General features: G+C 36.6%; 1 protein-coding gene across 1 annotated transcript in view; it reads left to right on the top strand.

Moving 5' to 3' along the window:
• MTREX (Mtr4 exosome RNA helicase) overlaps positions 1-20,949 on the top strand; it is a 136,596-nt gene that overhangs the window by 87,315 nt on the left and 28,332 nt on the right. Inside the window, exons 19-20 of the mRNA XM_082836795.1 lie at positions 13,729-13,857; positions 20,018-20,128. Coding sequence (XP_082692921.1) covers positions 13,729-13,857; positions 20,018-20,128 — 240 coding nt within the window. The remainder of the gene's footprint in view (positions 1-13,728; positions 13,858-20,017; positions 20,129-20,949) is intronic.

Here is a 20,949-nt window from a genome sequence, read left to right as displayed (position 1 = left end):
ATTATTTAAATATTTGGCTGTGATGTTACCTGCCTGGGCTTTTCTTTGTGGATTGTTTATTGATTGTTAAATCAGTTTCTTTATTTGTTATAGGTCTGTTCAGTTTGTCTGTTTCTTCTAGAAACAGTTTCAGTGATTTGTCTTTTTAGGAATTAGTCCATTTCATCTAAGTTACCTAATTTAGTGGTGTACAGTCGTTCATAATATTGCTTTATAATCCTTTTTATTTCTGTAAAGTTGTTAGTAATGTCTCCTCTTACATTTCTTTTTTTTCAACATCTTTATTGGAGTATGATTGCTTTACAATGGTGTGTTAGTTTCTGCTGTATCACAAAGTGAATCAGCTATACGTATACATATATCCCCATATCCCCTCCCTCTTGCTCTCCCTATCTCACCCCTCTAGGTCACAAAGCACCGAGTTGATCTCCCTGTGCTATGTGGCTGCTTCCCACTATCTATCTGTTTTACATTTGGTAGTGTATATATGTCCATGCCACTCTCTCACTTCGTCCCAGCTTACCCCCCTCTTTCATTTCTGATTTTGATAATTTTAATCTTTCACCTAGCTAAAGGTTTATCAGTTTTCTTCATCTCAAAGAATCAGCTCTTGGTTTCATTGATTTTTCTTTATTTTTCAGTTTCATTAATTTCTGCTCCTTTATTTATAATCTTTATCATTTCCTTCTATCTCCTAGCTTTAGATTTAGTTTGCAGTTCTTTGTCCATTGTCTTAAAGTGGAAGATTAGGTTATTAATTTGAGATTTTCTTCTTTTATAATACATTTATACCAATGTCTTTTATAAGACATTTATACCAATAAATTTCCATCTGCAAGGATTTTAGCTGCATAAATTTTGGCATATTGTGTCTTCATTTTCATTCATCTCAAAGTATTTTTAATTTCCCTTTTGAGTTCTTCTTTGACCCATTGGTTATTTAAGAATGTGTTTATTTCCATATATTTGTGAATTTCTGTCTGCTTTTGATTTCTAATTTCATTCTGTTGTTGAGAACATACTTGATATTCTTTCATTCCTTTTGAATTTAGTGAAGTTTGTGCAGTGACCTAATATGTCCTCTCCTGCAGAATGTTTCATGTACAGTTGAGAAGAATGTATATTCTGTTGAGGTGAGATGTTCTTTAGGTATCTGTTAGGTCTAGGTTTTTTTAGAGTGTTGTTCAGGTCTTCTATTTCTTTCCTTGCAGATCCTTCTATCTAGTTGTTTTATTCATTGTTAAAAGTGGGGTATTGAAGTCTCTTAACTATTATTGTTGAAATGTTATTTCTTCATTTCTGTCAATTTTTGCTTCATGTGTTTTGTGTTCTGCTAAAGTGTGTTTCATCTTATGATTAGTATAGCCTACTTCAGCTTTCTTTTGATTGTTGTTCATATGCTATATCTCTTTCCATCTTTTTTACTTTGAGTCTTTTTCGTATCAATGAATTTAAACTATGTCTCCTATAGACAGCATGGTTGGATATTGTTTTATCTAATCTGAAAAATCTCTGCCTATCGATTGGGCTGCTTAATCCATTCACATTTAATGTTATTATTGGTATGACTAGATTGATGGCTGTCTTTTTTTGTTTTCTATGTGTCATTTCTTTTTTTGTTTTTCTATTCCTCCTTTAGTGCTTTCTTTTGCATTGAGTACCTGTTTTCTAATGTGACATTTTAATTTATTTCATGGGCTTTTTTCTCTACCTATATTTTTTGTTATTTTCTTGGTGGTTGCTAGGGCTTTCCGTATACATATTAACATAATAGAATAAGCTTCAGATTTATACTAACTTAATTCCAGTTAGATATAGAAACATTACTCTTTTATGTCTCTGTTCCATTTTCCCTCTTTTTGTGGTATATATGTTATAGATATTATACCTATAAATGTTACAAACCCAACAATACATGTTATAATTATTACTTTATATAATGTTATGACTTTTAAAGAAGCTTAGAGGAGAAAGGAGAGTAAGTATATATTTATAATTTCTGTTATATTAACCTTATTTTTCATTTCTGGTTGTCTTTCTTAATTCCTGTGAATTCAACTTACCATCTAGATTTATTGACTTAGCCCAATACTGCTTTGCTCCACCTACTTCCTTTGTTTTATTATAGGCAAATATACTACATTTCTGTTACAGGCTCAACAGTCTCAGCAATTCGATATATACATTTTGTTTTATATAATTAGTTTTTAAGTCATTTAAGAGAAAAGGAAATAGTCAATTATTTTGTCTTTTATAATTACCTTTACCAGAGTTGTTTCTTCATGTGGATTCAATATTACGACTGGTGTCACTTACTTTCAGCCTCAAGAACTTCCTTTAGTGTTTTCTGTAAAGCCGGTATGCCAGCAAAACATTCTCTCCGTTTTTTTGTTTATTCGGGAATGTTTGTTTTTGAACGATAACTTTGCCTGCATATAGATTTCTTGATTAAGAGGTTTATTATGTGAATATGCTAACCCACTGCCTCTGGCCTCCATCATTTCTCCTGATAAGTTTCTGCTGTTAACCTTATTGTAGTCTCCTTGTAAAAAATAAGTCTTGCTTTTCTCTTACTCTTTTCAAGATTTTCTATTTATGTTTGGTTTTTGCATTTTTGCTGTGATATGTGTATTTGGGCATCTTTTTGCATTTACTCTGTTTGGAGTTCATTGAGTTTCCTGTAGATTGTTTTTCAATTAATTTTGCTAAGTTTTCAGCCATTATTTTATTAAATATTTTTTCATTACTTCTTTCCTCTTTTTCTGGTATTCGCATTATGTTTATGTTGTCATTCTTACTGGTGACCTACATTTCTCTGTGGCTTTGTTCATTTTTCTTCTTTTTCTTCCCCCCCCCCCCCCCCCGTTTTTGGATTATATCATCTCTTCCAGCCTATCTTCAGGTTTGTTAATGCTTTCTTGTACTTCACATATGCTGTTGAATTCCTCTAGTGAGTTTTTCATTTCAGGTATTTCACTTTTGAAATCTAGAATTTCCTGTTGGTTCTTTTTATTATATCTATCTATTGATATTCTCTATTTGATTGTTATTGTCAAATTGGGACATTGATTATTGTCCCTTCCTTTACTTCTTTAATTATGGTTCCATAGTTCTTTGTGCATATTTATAATGGCTACCTTTAAGACTTTGTTTAATCCAACATCTGGTCACTCTCACAGGCACTTTCTGTTGCCTCCTTTTTTTTCTGTTTTATAGGTTATAGTTCATACTTTTCTGTCTTTGTCCATGTCTCAATTTTTCCTTAGAAATTGGACATTTTCAATAATATATGGTAGCACTCTTGGTACTGCTTTCCCCCACCCCCCAAGCCAGGTTTATTGTTGTTATTTGCTTGTTTATATGTTTAATGAGCAGCTAGATTTTTTGAGTGAAGTGTATTCCACCTCCCTCTTCCCCCTGCAGTGCTGAACCTTTTATGTTTCTCCTTGGCACAGCCTTGGATATGCCCATAGTTACTCTGGGATGACAGTGGTTTTAAAAGGGTCTCTTTGTGTCTTTCCCTGAACATACCCTTCTGTTAAGCCCCACTAATTGCAGGAGGCTCCTCCTAGCTTTCCCCCCACCTCCCCTCCCCCAAGGTTCTCTCCTGTAAACTAGCTGGCCTCCATATTTTGTCTGTATTTCCAGTGATTCTACGCATTTCCTCCATTTGTCTTTCACCAACGGCCTTCACTGTTTTTGAGCATGCTCTAAAGTTTGAACTTCCCCAGCCTCTACTGCAAATGAAATCACTTTCTTTTGGAAGGTATTAAGAGCTGTTTTAAGGCCTGCTTCTCCGCGCCCCCCCCCCCCCCCACAGGGCACAATCTCTGAGCCAAGTTCTAAAGCTTGGTGTGGGAACAATGGTCCACTCACTTCTCTCTGGGTGACACTCCTGCTTTAGGCCCTGAGGGCTAAGTGGAGCATAAGAGCCTCACATCTTCTCAGCTTGCCTCTCCCAGCTTGGAATCAATGTCTTATAAGCCAGGACAAGGGCAGTTGAGGCCCCAGTATTCTCAGAAGTGCTACCCCCAAGATAATCTCTGGCTAAGCAGTGGGGACAGGGCAGAAAAGGGGAGCCCCCACCTCTCAGCCCCTACAATCCCCTACTTGCCCAGAACTTAGCCCTAGCAATAGGTAGGTGGGAGCAGGGTAAGAAATGCCGATGTCATGCTCTTCCTGGGAAGATAGACCTCTACCTGAGATTTGCAGGCAGAGCAGCCCTCCTGTGTTCTGGGCTTCACCAGTCTGCAATTCCTGTTTTCTTGAGTTAGGAAGCAGTGAGAGGGGAGTGGTCTTGGTTTAGATATCACAAATTCTTACTGAATTTTCATAGATTTCCTTGAATATGTTTTTTCCTTTGCTATATGCCCTTAGAACTATTTTCAGAGACTTTAAATGGTTGGGTTTTTATAATTTTCTCCAGTTTTGCTGGGGAGTAGATTTGTGGAGCTCTGTATGCTGGTAGTTGACAGGTTTTACATTTTTAAAGGAGAAAAATTATAGCGAATATAATTGCATTCACACACACACACACACACACACACACACACTGTGGATAGGTTTCTTAATTATTTGTCTCTACTGGTCCTTAATCTGTGTATAAAAATAGTGCCAGTTGATGAGAGTTCTTTTAGGCAAAGATGGAATGGGGAATAGAGAGATACACATTCATTTTATTCTGCTTAAATTGATGGTGAAACTGATTTTTCCACTGAGCTCTTTACATTTGTTCACTAAAAATATGAAGTATTTTTTTGTATTTTTATTAGTTTTGTAATCTAGGTCAGAATACTAATTCAAAGATTTTTGTTGTCAGTTGGGTTTGCTAGAGAGAGAGGCATCAACTTAAAAAATTTGCACAACCTAAAAGCTGAGAATTATGTTTTATTTGGTGGACTTACTGAGAAGCCAGTATATTTGAGGAAAAGTCATAAAATTATAAATCACATCAGTTCATTTAGTCCCATGTAATTAATTCCTGTTGATCTGGATGAAGTCATCAGGTTTTCTATTAAAGTTTTGTAATTTCTTACCTAGTTCAGGGGTATGACCTAAAAGTTACAAGGAACAATATTTACCAAAGATTGCTTTTATGAATCTTCATTTTTTAAAAGCATCAGAGTAAAACAGTGATTGTCTATAAATGACAAGACTTAAAATGGCATGTTTAAAGATCTGATTACGGTGCAGTTGACAAGAAACTTGGGTGTTTCTGTGACACACAACATTTTAAGATAATTATGAGTTATGACTTATAACATTATACCAGGGCATATCAGAATTTTAGGAATTAAATTTTGGGATATCTACACTAATGACATTTACTTATACAGTATAACCTTAGAAGATTTATCTCCAGTAAACGGCAATGCTCCTCAAGTAATTTAACATACCAAATAAGCCTAATTAGTTTAACATTCCTTTCTGAGATGTCTCAGAATTTCTTTGAAGCATCCTATAGTTAGCTGGAGGTCAAAAGAACTTCAGTTAGAATTTTATGTTTGGGAAGTTTGTCAAAAATATCAAAAAGTTTCAAAACACTTGGTAAAATCACTGTGAAACAATACTTGTTCACCTAACCAGAGTGATAAAAGATTTCACAAACAAATACAGATCACTTAAAGGCAAAGAAACTCATACAATCTGTTATCAAAAGCAGTATTCCAAGAAAACTGTTCTCTTAACAGAGAGGAACCAGCCTACTTTTGATAACAAAATCCATTTACATAATCAAATTTAATCTAATCCCAGCCTGACCATTTAATCTAATCCCAGCCTGACAAAACTCCTTTTCAGGGTTCCTTTTACAAACCTTCCACAATTTTCTGTACTCTTATTAGTTTGTCCCTTATTTTTTCATCTAGAAACAACTGGCTCTAGGACAAAACATTCTTTCCCCTTAACAAAATATATTTTCATTCCTCATGCCTTCTTTTGCATACATTTCATTTTCCTTACATACAGAAATGTTTCCCTTCTTATCTTTAGTAACTTTAACTACATATTACAATTTTAACCCTTAAAAACCTTAATATTTAGAAAAAACCAACAAGCAGCAAGTAATTGTGAACTTTTTGTCATACCAGCATTTCCTGGTTGGAATATTCCATAACCTAGAAACATCCATCTTCTCATAGCATAATTTCTTCCCTCAATGTGGTTTAAGATGTGTCTAATAAATCCAAATTAGTCCCCTTTTGTAAGGAGACAGAGGTAGGTAAATTTAGACCTGTTTAGCAACTAATGTTCCAGTGTTTTATCTTATTTGAAATAACCTGGATATTTAGTGCATTCCCATCATTTAACTTAACTTAGCAAAACTCAAGTTACCAAAAATCTGGAAAAACTATTTTAGAGAGACATACCCAAAGCATAATTATTCCTAAAAGAGTTCACCTGAAAACTGTTATCTCATTTACCTTTATTTTGTAACTTATGAAAATCATACCAAGTTAAATTTTTTCTTGCTGACAAACTATATAACAGAAATAACATGAATTTATTGATCTTCGGTAAGCCTAGGTACAATAAAAGTCAGACATGTCTATTGATACTTCCTAGATCATGTGAACCTGAAATTCATTCTGGCCAGTTTCTTTTTTTATATATATAAATTTATTTATTTTTATTTTTGGCTGTGTTGGGTCTTCATTTCTGTGCGAGGGCTTTCTCTAGTTGCGGCAAGCAGGGGCCGCTCTTCATCGCATTGCGCGGGCCTCTCACTGTCGCGGCCTCTTGTTGCGGAGCACAGGCTCCAGACGCACAGGCTCAGTAGTTGTGGCTCACGGGCCCAGTTGCTCCGCGGCATGTGGGATCTTCCCAGACGGCTCGAACCCGTGTCCCCAGCATTGGCAGGCAGATTCTCAACCACTGTGCCACCAAGGAAGCCCCCAGTTTCTTTTATATTTAGAAATATTTAGTTTATAAGCACTTACTTTTAAGTCAATTAAGTAGAACTCTTTTATAAGTTTAATTTTGGTAATGTTTTCCAGAGGTAGAGACATCTCATATATATAATGTACACACATACATATAAACAGACAAAGTCAGAGATCTCACAGCTTCACTTTAAAAAGTTAGTTAAGAATCAGGTATTAAAATATAAACTTACTAGTTTATAAATAACAGTTGGAATAAGTTAAATTTGCTGAGATGAGTAGGGCTTCACTATTTGTGGAAAAGACTTTTAAGATTTGTATTTGTCCTTGATAAACTGTTAAGGAGGCTATGAATTAGATTTTGGGTGAGGGAGCCTTTCCAGAGACTTGAGCTTAAAAAGTCCTACCTCCCCCACCCCGTGGCCTTTTTCTTCTAGGTTTCAGGTTTTACCAGACTGAACTAATTTGACTCACTTTCAAGTCACTGTGGGCTGTATTTACATTTCTAATTCGTAGAGATTTACAAGACAAAGACAGTTGCTTTTAATTCTCTGAAGAACTGGTCTTCTGCCAAAATGATATTAAAGATTGATTTGCCCAACTATATTTTCTTTAATTTGCTTTTTTTTTTAATATCAGAAGATTTCCAACCAAACTGAAAATTGAGTTCTATGTTCTAGAACTTTAGGGTTCAATTTATCTTGCTTTCAAAGGCTTGCATAAGGCATTTAACAGAGACCCCCTTTCTGATTGCATAGGTTAGACCCAGAGCAAAATCTTTATTCTTCTTATTAGCCCCTGAATATTAGCTCCCAGTCTTGTACCATATTGAGGAAAGAAGATGAATATTTCTAGAGTTTATGGAATATTCCAATTAGGAAACGCTGGTATGACAAACAGTTCACAATTTTACTTGCTGCTTGTTGGCTTTCACTAGAGTTTAAGGTATTTAAGTGTTCCTTTTACTGTGTGGGTTCAGGTAACCCTACTGGTTTCTGTTAGTATGTTTAATTAATATTGTCTGAAGGGCAGATTTATATGCCCTGTCCAGGCAGGGGAAGCATTCCGCAATGAAACATGTCTATCTCACAATATAATTAGGCAAAAGAGATGTAACCGTCTTATATAAGATCTATTTAAATATATCAGATTTTATAAACTTTATCTCAGTTCTGTCAACTTTTGTACCTTTAACTTCAGTTTGTATTAGGACACTGTCAACACACCTTCGTCTTATAAGGAGTCCAGAAACTTTTCTTTTTATCCCAACCATTTAATCTGTTTTTATATAAAAGGCTTTGGGATTCCCAATGAGATGTTGAGGCAAAGGGCTCAGGCCCCTTTGTTGATTTTTTTTAAGTTGATTAATTGGCCCAAGCAATTGTTGGTCAGTTATCTCAGTGCAATTTTTTCAGACTTTTTTTTACCCCGGACTCGTTTGGAGCCCTTTAATGTTGGGGACCAATAGGGGGATCCCCTTGACGCATCCAATCTTAGGTAGTGTTATATCAGAACCTTTTGTTTTAATCCCATTGACATCCATTTTATTTATTCTATTTTAAAATAACCATGTAAAATTTTCTTTATCCATTTGGGACGATGCCCTTTAAAATTTCTACCTTTTTTTTTGAAGAAGTCTCTAGACTTTCTCTTCAGTTTTTTTCTTACTTTCCTGTTAACCTAATTAACATGAATTATCCTAGTGTGTTTATTAGCATCTGTAAGACCCATGAAGGGAAAGCAGAGTGCATAAATAAAGCTTCCCAAGCCATGTTTTCTTTTCGTTTGTTTGGGTTAAATTAAAGGAGTTCTCAGTTTAATCATTTTATCTTTTTCTACCTTCTGATTTGATTTTTTCATAGGTACCAATAGAACTGTTTATAATGAAAGCTCTAAAAATTTACCAGTTTAGAAGTTTCTCAAATTTAAAAGATCCATCATCTGGCCATTAACGAGATATATCTTAATATGGACTCAAACCAATAAAATGCAAGAGGCATGCCCACAAGACAGTGTGAAGGAAGCCACCTAAACAAAATCCAGAAAATTTACTCCCCAAAATAGTAAAAGACCTTTGTTGTACAGGCTGATAAAAGGAAGGTTAAGACGGCAGAAAGCCCCCTGAAAGTTGGCACAGTCAGAAGATTGCTCAGAATCCCACTTTGTTCAGTGGGCTGCAAAATGGACACCATATGTGTACTTTATGGATGGCAGAGACCAAGTTCTCAAAACACACACACACACACACACACACACACACACACACACACGCGCACACACACACACACACACACAAAATGCTGAAGAAGATTGGGTAGAACATTTACCTCTCAAAGACACGGAAAGTTAAATGCAAGTTCCCACTAAAAGGGCTTTTCCTTTACGGTCAGAATTCTGAAAATATGTTTTATCAAGCTGGATTTCTCTAACTTAACTGCATATGCAATAAAAGAGCCCCCATCTTAGTCATTTTCAGGGCAAGATTTCCTTTAATCCCCAATTGAAGTACTTGTAAATGTAAGTTTTGTATGTACATAAACCTGGTAATTTGTCACTCCTTTTGTTCTGAAAGTTAATCCCTGTTCTGAGGTCAGTTTGTTGAGATAAAGTAGCTAGTGACAATCCTGTGGTGGGCCAGGGTGCAGTTTGTGAGCTTAACTCCTCTAGGTTTTACCCTGGAGCTGTTTTAGCTCTCTTACGTGTCTCAGTTTTTCCCTTCAGTATCCTGAGACCACTGTGGGTGCTCAGATCATGGAGTGACCAACTCTTATGCATATCCCCTGCAGAGCAAATTTTTAATTAAAGTGAGTGGGTTTCCCTGTAGGGGCAGCTGCATATTATGAGGGCTTGCCTCCACCACTCCCACAAGCGTCTTAGTTGCCTGAAAAAGCCGTTGCCACCTGGGAGGAGATGTTCCTTTTTTGGAGCAGAAAGCTCTCATGAGATACCTCACTTTTATTACAATAAACTGTTAAAGTAGCCAATTCAAGGAAAAACGACAAGCCAGTCTTCTACCTAATTTACGCACTCCAACCTTACTCAGTGTCTTTCAGCTGAGCAAAGTCTTCCCAGTGTCTTTCAACTGAGGTTAACCTGCTCATTGTCTAAACTGAGTAAAAATCTCCCCAGTGTCTTTCAACTGAGGGTAAACCAGGTACCTCTTCTTGAAACAAAGTTTCAAAGATAACCTGCTCCTCCAAAGAAGAGACTTAGGAGATTCGAGAACCAGGAGAGAGACTCACCCAAATTTGTCTGGACTCTCCGAGGAGGCAGACAGGCCCAAGTGGCCTCAGCTGGTACCAAGGCTCCAGATCCTCACAGAGTTCAGGCAAAGGACAGAAGTCTACTCTGGGTCACTTTTTTAGTCGCCCAAACGGTCGACTGAAAAAAATTGCACAACCTAAAAGTTGAGAATTATGTTTTATTTGGCAGACTTTCTGAGACTTTAAGCCCAGGAAACAGCCTCTCAGATAGCTTTGAGGGACTGTTTTGAAGAGGTAAGGGAGGAGCCAGGATATATAGGATTTTTTGCAGACAAACAAAAACTAGGTAGTCAGAACATCAAAAGATTACAGTTAATTAAAGAAAACCAGACACCTCAAGTTAATGAATTTAACACCTTAATGTGTATCGGAAGATGTAAGCGTCTGGGCTTATTGAAGTTGTTCCTTTGATATGCACCTTAACTGCCCTGTTTTTCTCCATCCTGTATCCCCTCAGAGTGTACCATTGGGGGTGGCTGCGGAGGCTGATAGCTTGATGGCAGGCAGCCTGTTTATCTTGATCCTGAGTTCCCCTCAGGATGCACCATCAGGGGTGGCTTCAGTGGCTGATGGCTGCAGCATTCTTTGGCAGGTGACATGACATTCTTTGTCCACAGAGGGAAAGTACATACTGATGAAGAAAATATTTTGAAGCATTTTAAGGAGATACAAATGCATTGTCAATATTTATTTTGTATTTGTTTCTTTACATTTTATAATCTTGAGATTATCAAAATTATATTTCTCTTATGTGAAGGTTGATATTGTTGACCGACCTTTACCAAAGTACAGAACTAGAAAGTTTGCTGAGAAAAGTTTTATCATTTTAGGAAATTTAACAGCAAGTTTTCATTTAATGCTACAATAAAGAATGCTTTCAAGAGTTTCCATAGTAACACTTGAAATACCTCTGTAATGTTGTAAATGGTTTTGGTAGTTCTACAAAGATAATTATGTATGAGATGATAGGGAGAATATTAAGTTTATAAATAAAATCTACAGAATTGGAATTAAACCCAATAACAGAGTTCTAGATTGTCTAGACACATTAAAGATTCTTCATAAATCTTAGGTTATTTTTGTCCAAATACTCGTATGTCCTATAACACCTTGTAGTTAATTTATTCATCATATTGTGAAATGCATCTTACTTAGAGGGGTTTTTTCCCCTCTGGAAAGCTAAATATTTTAATCACTGATTCTCCTTATGGTTCTTGGCCCCTTGGAAGAGTTAACAGTTGGTCATACTATTTACCTCATTTTAAAACTCATTTTGTATTAACTAAGATAGATATAGATATATATATATATATGCGTGTGTGTGTGTACACACACACATAATCTTTGCAGATACAAGTCTAATTGAAAATACTGTCTTTGAATCTGTATCAAGCTGAAAAATGTTTTAAAACTTCTTTAAAAATAACCATATTTGGGCTTCCCTGGTGGCGCAGTGGTTGAGAGTCCGCCTGCCGATGCAGGGGACACGGGTTCATGCCCTGGACCGGGAAGATCCCACATGCCGCGGAGCGGCTAGGCCCGTGAGCCATGGCCGCTGAGCCTGCGCGTCCGGAGCCTGTGCTCCGCAACGGGAGAGGCCACAACAGTAAGAGGCCCGCGTACCGCAAATAAAACAAACAAACAAACAAAAATTTTGAATAAAAATATGTGCTGAGAAAAAACTAGTTTTCTTTTTGAATTGGAAAATGGAGCTTATGCTTTCTTTGAGGAAATTTGTACTCGGAAGTTTAAGATAATTATGATTGTATTTTTGGTTTGTTTTGGAAATATATTTTACTATTCTGAGGCAAATGGATAGTTTTATTACAGATTGTAGGAATGGATTCATGGTCATTTCTTGACAGTTTTTCACTTTTGCACAGGAACTGTGCAGGGTGGGTGGGAGGAGAACAAGTCATCACTTCTTGCCATGTTTCCCTCTCAATCAAAATAACTCTCCCTTAAGGGGCACCTGCCTACATTGTTGGTGGAATGTAAATTGGTGCAGCCACTATGGAAAACAGTATGGAGGTTCCTCAAAAAACTAGAGTTGCCTGCCATATGATCCAGCAATCCCACTCCTGGGCATATATCCAAACAAAATTATAACTAAAAAAGTTACATGCACCCCTATGTTCATAGCAGCACTATTCACAATAGTCAAGACATGGAAACCTAAATATCCATTGACAGATAAATGAATAAAGATGTGGTATATATATTGATACAATGGAATGCTGCTCAGTCATTAAAAACAAAAACAAAATAGTGAACAAAATAATGCCATTTGCAACAACATGGATGGAACTAGAGATTATCATACTAAGTGAAGTAAGTCAGAAAGAGAAAGATACCATATGGTATCACTTATATGTGGAATCTAAAATATGACACAAGTGAACCTATCTGCGAAACAGAAACAGACTCACAGACATAGAGAACAGACTTATAGTCTGACTTGTGGTCTGGGGAGGGATGGAATAGGAGTTTGGAGTTAGCAGTTGCAAACTACTATATATGGAATGGATAAACAACAAGGTCCTACTGTATAGCACAGGGAACTATATTCAATATCTTGTGATAAGCCATAATGGAAAAGAATATTAAAAAGTATATATATGTATAACTGAATCACTTTGCTGTGCAGCAGAAATTAACACAACATTGTAAATCAACTATACTTCAGTTTTTTAAAAAAACTTGTCCCTTTATCTAATTTTATGCAAAAGAGATTATTCAAATATTAAAAAGCAAAGAGGAATTCTTTACTGAAGAAAAAAGTCTTCTATTACTGTTCGAAAAATGTTGCTCTCAAACATAAATTGTCATAGTGCAGAAGATGTGATTAGTGTTAGGTCTTTGAGAATCATGTTTTTATTAGAGAATATAAAAGACTAAAAGACTTTTAATGAAATGATGTGAAATCACAGAGTAGAGGTGCCAGTATACTAAGCAATAAAATAATCTGCTCTGAATATATTTTTCATCTTATTTAATTAAGGTTATTTGAAGATAACATACTCATTTTCTGATACTGATAATTCCTTTGGTTTCTTTTTCTAATTCTGGCATAACATGAAATAAAATTATAAACCGATCATTAGAAACTTAAAATGGCATATCAGTTGACAGTGATCATAACATTTAAATTTGTAAGTGTCAAGTAATTTCTGTGTTTTTTCATCCAGTGGAGCATGTTGAAGGATGAAAAGAGACAGGCTTCATTTCATGAAATTAACATTTATTGTGCATTACGTAAGTCATAGTGCTAAATACTGAGAACATAGTTCCTGTACACATGGAACTTAAAATTTGTGTGCCAGGGGCTTCCCTGGTGGCGCAGTGGTTGGGAGTCCACCTGCTGATGCAGGGGACACGGATTCGTGTCCCGGTCCGGGAAGATCCCATATGTTGCGGAGCGGCTGGGCCCGTGAGCCACGGCCACTGAGCCTGCGCGTCCAGAGCCTGTGCTCCGCAACGGGAGAGGCCACAACAGTGAGAGGCCCGCGTGTCACACACACAAAAAAAAATTGTGTGCCAGTTTTTAAGAATTAATAAACTTCTTTTATCCTGTTTTTTTCTAGCCTAATTCTGGTGAACTGGATCCTTTATATGTAGTGGAAGTACTTCTGCGCTGTAGCAAAGAGAGCTTGAAAAATTCAGCTACTGAGGCTGCAAAACCAGCTAAATCTGATGAGAAAGGAGAGATGCAGGTTTGTACTTTATTTTTCATTTTCAGATTTCAGATATTTTGTACATTATTTATAATCACTAGCTTTCCTATATGTGATTATATTGAACATACTGTCATGATTTCCTAATTGGAAGTTTTCAAGGTATGTGAAAGCCATCTAACACCAGTAGGATGATTAATCTTCTTATCAAATTATGGCAAGGTAATTAGTGACAAAGTGAAAGATAAAAGAGAATTTAATCATTTAAATTTTCACATGAAGCTAGAATTTACCTGAGCTAAAAAAGATGTTTTATCATTATTTTACGATTGTATCATTTTACACTTTATTCCATCCATATTGTTTATTACATTCCTGTGAAAATAATGATTGAAAATAATGAGCCAGTGTTTTGATAGGAAACTTAGGTAGAACTTTTTCATTAATTTACATGTGCTTTTAATTAAATGTAAAACATTCAGCTTGCCACATGAGATACACATATTACTTAAATGGCTCCTATTTTATTTCATTTTAAAATAATTAATATAGAATAATTGTAGGTAAGCCTTACTGTGGAGAGTCCAAGTATCTATTTGAAGAGTAATATCATACTGAAATTTTTTTTTAAACACTGCTTTAAGTATATGTTGTATTGGCTAGGTCTTTTAGGAAATGTCATTGTTAATGATACTTGTCATAACAGGCTTTGGTTTGTGGGAAAGTTGAAGTTAGAATGGCAAATATGTGGCATGCATCACAACATTCTCCTTCTCTCATGGCAGATAGTAATAATAAGTCATGGGCCCCTTTTTTCCCATATACAGGGAAAAAGAGCAGTTAATAGAAACTGTCACTGAGGAAGTCCAGCTACTGCACTTAATAGAGTTTAAATCAGCTATTTTTAAATATGTTGAAAGTGTATTTAAAATTTTAAAAATCTGATTTTAATTTGTAACAGTACACTTTTTTTGTTTGTTTTTCTTTTTGTTGTTGGGTTTTTTTTTTTTGCGGTACGCGGGCCTCTCACTGTTGTGGCCTCTCCCGTTGCGGAGCACAGGCCCCGGATGCGCAGGCTCATTGGCCATGGCTCACAGGCCCAGCCGCTCTGCGGCATGTGAGATCTTCCCGGACCAGGGCACGAACCCTTGTCTCCCGCATCGGCAGGCGGACTCCCAACCACCGCGCCACCAGGGAAGCCCAGCCTCTTACTATTTTTAACAGATGCCAGTAGGGAAAAGGTTGTTTGCACTGGGCAAGCCCTGGGTCAGGTCAAGTAATGACCTCCTTGTGAATGAATAGAGTCTTCTACGGGACCACCAAACAGGTGAAATACTGACAGTTCTCTGGGAATGGCCTTTTGAAGTCATTTCAACCCTGTTCTCTCCCTTCCGGTGGCTGCCAGACTGATATTCAGTGATTGCAGGCTCTTGGTTTTCAAGACTACTGTGGAGCTGAGTGGGAGAGGGAGTAAAGTAAGTTAAAACACTGCAAAGCATCCAATTCTTTGGTTTGGGTTTTTTTTTAATTAAACGCTCCTTGGATTGGTGCAAGCCTTTGTTTAATTTCCAGAGTTCTGAAGAAGTTGATTTTGACAATTGCCAGTATTCCCAATGCTTTTATGGGGAAGAGGATTTTTGGAGGTCTTTGCCTCCACCATTTTCACTGGCATTCTTCTGGATAAACTTAGAGAAAGCATCTATTACATTCAATAGATTATTACATTAGTCAGCTTTTAAATTAGATCAAGACCCAAATTTAATTTTTGTAAATCTAAAATTTAATAAAAATCACATTGGTTTGAATAACTTTGTCTGCCTTGACTGGATTAAAATTCAGTTGGTTCAAAAAACATCATTCTGATTTAGATGAAAAATTCAAAAATCATATTGTGTTTTAGCTAACAGTCTTAATTGAAGAGATGACATTGGTCAAAATTTACTTAGAGTGTATTGACTTAAAGATTGTATTGACTTAAAATGTACTGACTTCTGATATTATTTACCTTATCATTTGCTTATCTTAAAAGGGGAAATTGATTTATGACAAACTTGCAAAGAAAAAGGTCTAAGAATAAAAATACTCCTTACTGTTGGTATTCTCACGCTTTTCTAATAATTGCCCTCGTGATTATTTGGATTTATATAGACCGATGTTGCATCATGATAAGCCTGAATTCTAAGTTCTTTTATAAAGGTTATTAGGTTTAGAAAGTTGAATCAACTGCACAATGCAAATATTATAGCATGTTTTTAAATCCTTGTGAGTGTAGAGATTTATAATTTCATGGCAACTGTTCATTTGGTTTTTAAACATTTAAGTTCTTATTTACAGAACTTAAGTCTTAGGATCTCCCTTTCTTGTACTTAAGGAGACATTTGTAGGAGGGCCTTTATAGTTTCTTTCGTGTCATTAGTGTGAGACTTAGTTGACCATTTCTTGGATGGAACTTATTATAGGAAGCAGCATTAGAAATTGGGTAGTTTCTGTCTTCCTTCTGAATCAGGTCTTCACAGATAGTGTTTATTCTGTTTTCAAGGAAATACTTCTGCATAATGCAACTTGTGCATAATTTAGCTGCAAGTACATAAAGCATACACTTATTCTCTAAAGTCAAGTGAATTATTTTTAATTTTTCTGCCATTTTGGATTGTGTACGTGTACCTCAGTACAGAAAAATAGTGTATTTCTCCCTCTGGGTGTTGGCTACCTGGTACATCATTGACAGTTTTTCACGTCCTGAGTCTTCTCTTTCCAGCCAGCCCAGGTATCTAGGATTTGTATAGATCACAAATTGGCAGCTCAAAAGCCAATTCAGTCCACATAATGTCTTCTTTAAAAGTGAATTTGACAGTTTGAGAATAAAAATAATGATAGTAAAAGATTATAATCAAGTGAAAATAAAATAAGAACCCAGAAGCTTATATACTCAGAATAGATACTGTAGAAGGAATGGAGATGTTAGAAGAGTCAACGTTAGACAACTACCATAAGTAATTTTTGACTCAGGCAAGAATAATCCATGGATGTTAAAACTAGTGAGTTGAAAGTTTAATGAAGGACTTCTTTGATGGTGCAGTAGTTGAGAATCCGCCTGCCATTGCAGGGACATGGGTTTGAGCCCTGGTCCAGGAAAATCCCACATGCTGTGGAGCAACTGAGCCCATGCGCCACAACTACTGAGCCTGTGAGCCACAACTACTGAGCCCGCGAACTACTGAAGCCTGCATGCCTAGAGCCCATGCTCTACAACAAGAGAAGCCACCACAATGAGAAGCCCATGCGCCACAAGAGAAAGCCCACACGCAGCAACGAAGACCCAATGCGGCCATTAATTAATTAATTAATTTAAAAAATGTTTAAAAAAAAGTTTAATGAAGAATGGGATACTTACAAAGTCTACAAAGACTCTCCCTATAAATTTCTTATAAATTTTTAAAATAAATTTATTTATTTATATTATTTTTGGCTGCGTAGGGTCTTTGGTGCTGTGCGTGTGGGTTTCTCTAGTTGTGACGAGCTGAGGCTACTCTTTGTTGTGGTGTGCGGGCTTCTCATTGTCATGGCTTCTCTTGTTGCGGAGCATGGGCTCTAGGCGCACAGGCTTCAGTAGTTGTGGCACGTGGGCTCAGTAGTTGTGGCTTTCGGGCTCTAGAGCTCAGGCTCAGTAGTTGTGGCACATGGGCTTAGCTGCTCCGCAGCACGTGGGATCTTCCCAGGCCAGGGAACCCGTGTCCCTTGCATTGGCAGGCAGATTCTTTTTTTTTTTTTTTTTCTTTTTGCGGTACGCGGGCCTCTCACTGTTGTGGCCTCTCCCGTTGCGGACCACAGGCTCTGGACGCGCAGGCTCAGTGGCCATGGCTCACGGGCCCAGCCGCTCCGCGGCATGTGGGATCTTCCCGGACCGGGTGAACCCGTATCTCCTGCATCGGCAGGCAGATTCTTAACCACTGTGCCACCAGGGAAGCCCCAATTTCTTATAAATTTATCTCCCTGTAAATTTATTGTGAAAGGGAAAGTAGTAACTTATAGTAGAAAATGCTAGCAGATGTTACTTTAATCAAGTAATCAAAGTTACTGTCACCAATCCAGTAATGTTGACCAATGGACTGAGACCAACAAAGAAAAAAATCACTTGTGCCAAAAATGCATAACCTGAGTCTGATGATTCTTCATGACAACACAAACCTAAACTGAGAATCGTTCTACAAAATAACTGGCCTATAGTATTCAAAAATGTCAATGTCTTGAGAGTCACAGAAGAACTGAGGAACTGTTCCAGATTAAAGAAGAACAAAGAAATATTATAGCTAGGTTCAATGCATGATCCTAGTTTTGCTCCATAGAGTGGTGGGGGGAGAAGGGAGGGCAAAAGACATTATTGGGAAAGTAGATGAAATTTTAATATGGACTGTCGATTAGATAATATCAGTGTATCTACATTAATTTCCCTCTTTTAATACTTGTACTGTGGTTGTATGGGTGTGTATGTTTTTGTATATGTATATACATAAATATATAAAGAGGATGTTGTAGCACATGGGGCAAAATACAAATAATTGGTGAATCTGAATAAAGGTATATGGGAGCTTTTTATCCTATTCTTGCAATTTTTCTCTAAATTTGAAATTATATGAAATGTTAATACCATAAAAGAACAAAAAAAGGTGGAGAGTATTCTAGATTAAAGAAGACTAAGAGACCTGACAACTAAATGTGGTAAATGATCCTTGGCTGAATCCTGAATCCAAAAGTAATAGTAGTAGTATCCTGGCTCCAAACGTAATAGTAGTAGTGGTGGTGGTGGTGGTAGTCGTAGTAGTAGTGCTAGTAGTCTATAAAGGACATTATTGGATCAGCTGGGGAGATTTTAATATGGACTATGTATTAGATGATGTATTATTGTTAAATTTCTGTGATCTCATAATATTGTGGCTATGCAGGAGAAGGTGCTTGTTCTTAAAAGATACACGTTTAATTGGGTCCCATTGGTTTATTTTTGCTTTTATTTCTTTTGTCTTGGGAGACTGATCTAAAAAAAATATTGCTACAATTTATGTCAGAATGTTTTGCCTATGTTCTCTTCTAGGAGTTTTATGGTGTCATGTCTTATATTCAAGTCTTTAAACCATTTTGAGTTTATTGTTGTATATGGTGTAAGGAGTGTTGTTATTTCATTGATTTAATTGCAGTCATCCAGCTTTCCCAACACCACTTGCTGAAGAAACTGTCTTTTCTCTATTGTATGTTCTTGCCTCCTTTGACATAAATTAATTGACCATAGGTATGTTGGTTTATTTCTGGGCTCTCTGTTCTGTTCCGTTGTTTATCCTCATTTTTTAAATGGGGAGACTGAAGCTTAAAACTCTAGGTGACTTGATCAAGGTCACACAACTAACTGAAGACTGAATTCAAACCCAGGCAGTCTTGACTCCAGAACCCACATTCAGCCACTATACCATTTTGTTTAGTAAAACAGAGTGAATATATTTGTTATCAGCAAGTGAATGACAGTTGTTTTTCCAGTGGTGATCAGTGTAAAGGTAAGGAGACCAATAAACTGACAAAGTTGGATCTGTGAAAATGTTAACCTCTCCTCAGTTTATAGAGTCTGAATTTAAAGGGAGCAAATTTAAAGAAAGCAGATGGCATTTTTGATGGTGAGGGAAGGGTATTCTTGTCAGGAGAAAGCATGGAAGAAAGTTTGAAGATAGGTTTTCTTCAAGATTATGTCTAATGGAGTATACTGTTTTCTCTGCTTGAAATACCTCTTTTCAGCTCTTCATTCTGGCCCATCCAGAGATTACATGAGTCTTGCGTGGCCAACTAAACCTAAATAGACCTAAGTAGGAGTCTTTCCTTCCTCTGTAGTGCTATAGTACTTTTAGGTATTCAAAAAGTAGCAAGTACTGAGGGTGCAAAAATGAATAAAATATGGATTCTGTGTTAAGGGAATCACTTATTTTTATGTACCATTTGTTTGCCTGTTACTTAAAGGTTTGAATTTGTTTTCACTTTTTAAATATAGTTCCTACTAAGATATAAGCTTCCACAATGATTACTATCTACTTATTATACCTGTCACATACTGTAAATGCAGTTTCCTTTTAAGAATTCAAGCTAAATTTAAGAAATGGCAGAATTTGAACAGGTTCAATTTTAGTTGTAACATATATATATATAACTTTTCTGTTGGTAGGTTGTTCCAGTTTTGGTGCATCTCCTGTCCGCTATCAGCAGTGTTAGGCTTTACATTCCTAAAGACCTTCGACCACTGGACAATAGACAGAGTGTTTTAAAATCAATACAGGTATACACGTTAATTTTATAAATTAAATATAAATTTTATGTAAATATAAATAGGGTTTATAACAAGGCAACTGATTTGCTGTTAAATATATTGCTTTCTTTCAGAAAACCTATAAACACTACCAATAGTGGCAGTTATTTTTAACAAAGATAGTGGCAGCAGATCTATATGTAGACTGTCCTCTCTTTGAATCTAGCAACAAAGTCAGGCTAAAGGAGGGCTCACAGAGGAAAACATGGCCACTATTTTGTGTTAAATATGTTTTGCTTTATTCGTTATGAATGAAAATAACTATAGAGTGTATTTTAAAGTTTTATGTATAGGGCTTCCGTGTTGGCGCAGTGGTTGAGAGTCCACCTGCCAATGCAGGGGACACGGGTTCGTGCCCCGGTCCGGGAGGATCCCACATGCTGCGGAGCGGCTGGGCCCGTGAGCCATGGCCGCTGGGCCTGCGCGTCCGGAGCCTGTGCTCCATAACAGGAGAGGCTGCAACAGTGAGAGGCCCACGTAACGCCAAAAAAAAAAAAAAAAAAAGTTTTATGTATAAAATCATGTGCCAGGACTTTTAACTACTTTATAGTATAGTTAATACATGGATGAAATAGTCTTATTTTCAATAGGAAAAGTTAAGATTTTATAGAAAATTTTATTTTCCGGTAGGAAAATAAAAAGGCACTTCGTTAGTTGGTTAGTCAATAAATATTTGAAAAGGATTTACTATATAGTGAAGGCTATGTACTAAAATCTGAGAAAGCAGGATGCTTTCAGTGTACAGTAGGAATTTTTAAGCTGTGGTCCATGGGTGGGCTTCTTGAAATGAA

Source organism: Leucopleurus acutus (assembly GCF_964270905.1).
Source record: "Leucopleurus acutus genome assembly, chromosome: 3".
In the NCBI taxonomy this organism is placed as follows: Eukaryota; Metazoa; Chordata; class Mammalia; order Artiodactyla; family Delphinidae; genus Leucopleurus; species Leucopleurus acutus.
The sequence above is the reverse complement of the archived record's forward strand: the minus strand, read 5'-3'. Positions and strand labels throughout refer to the sequence as shown.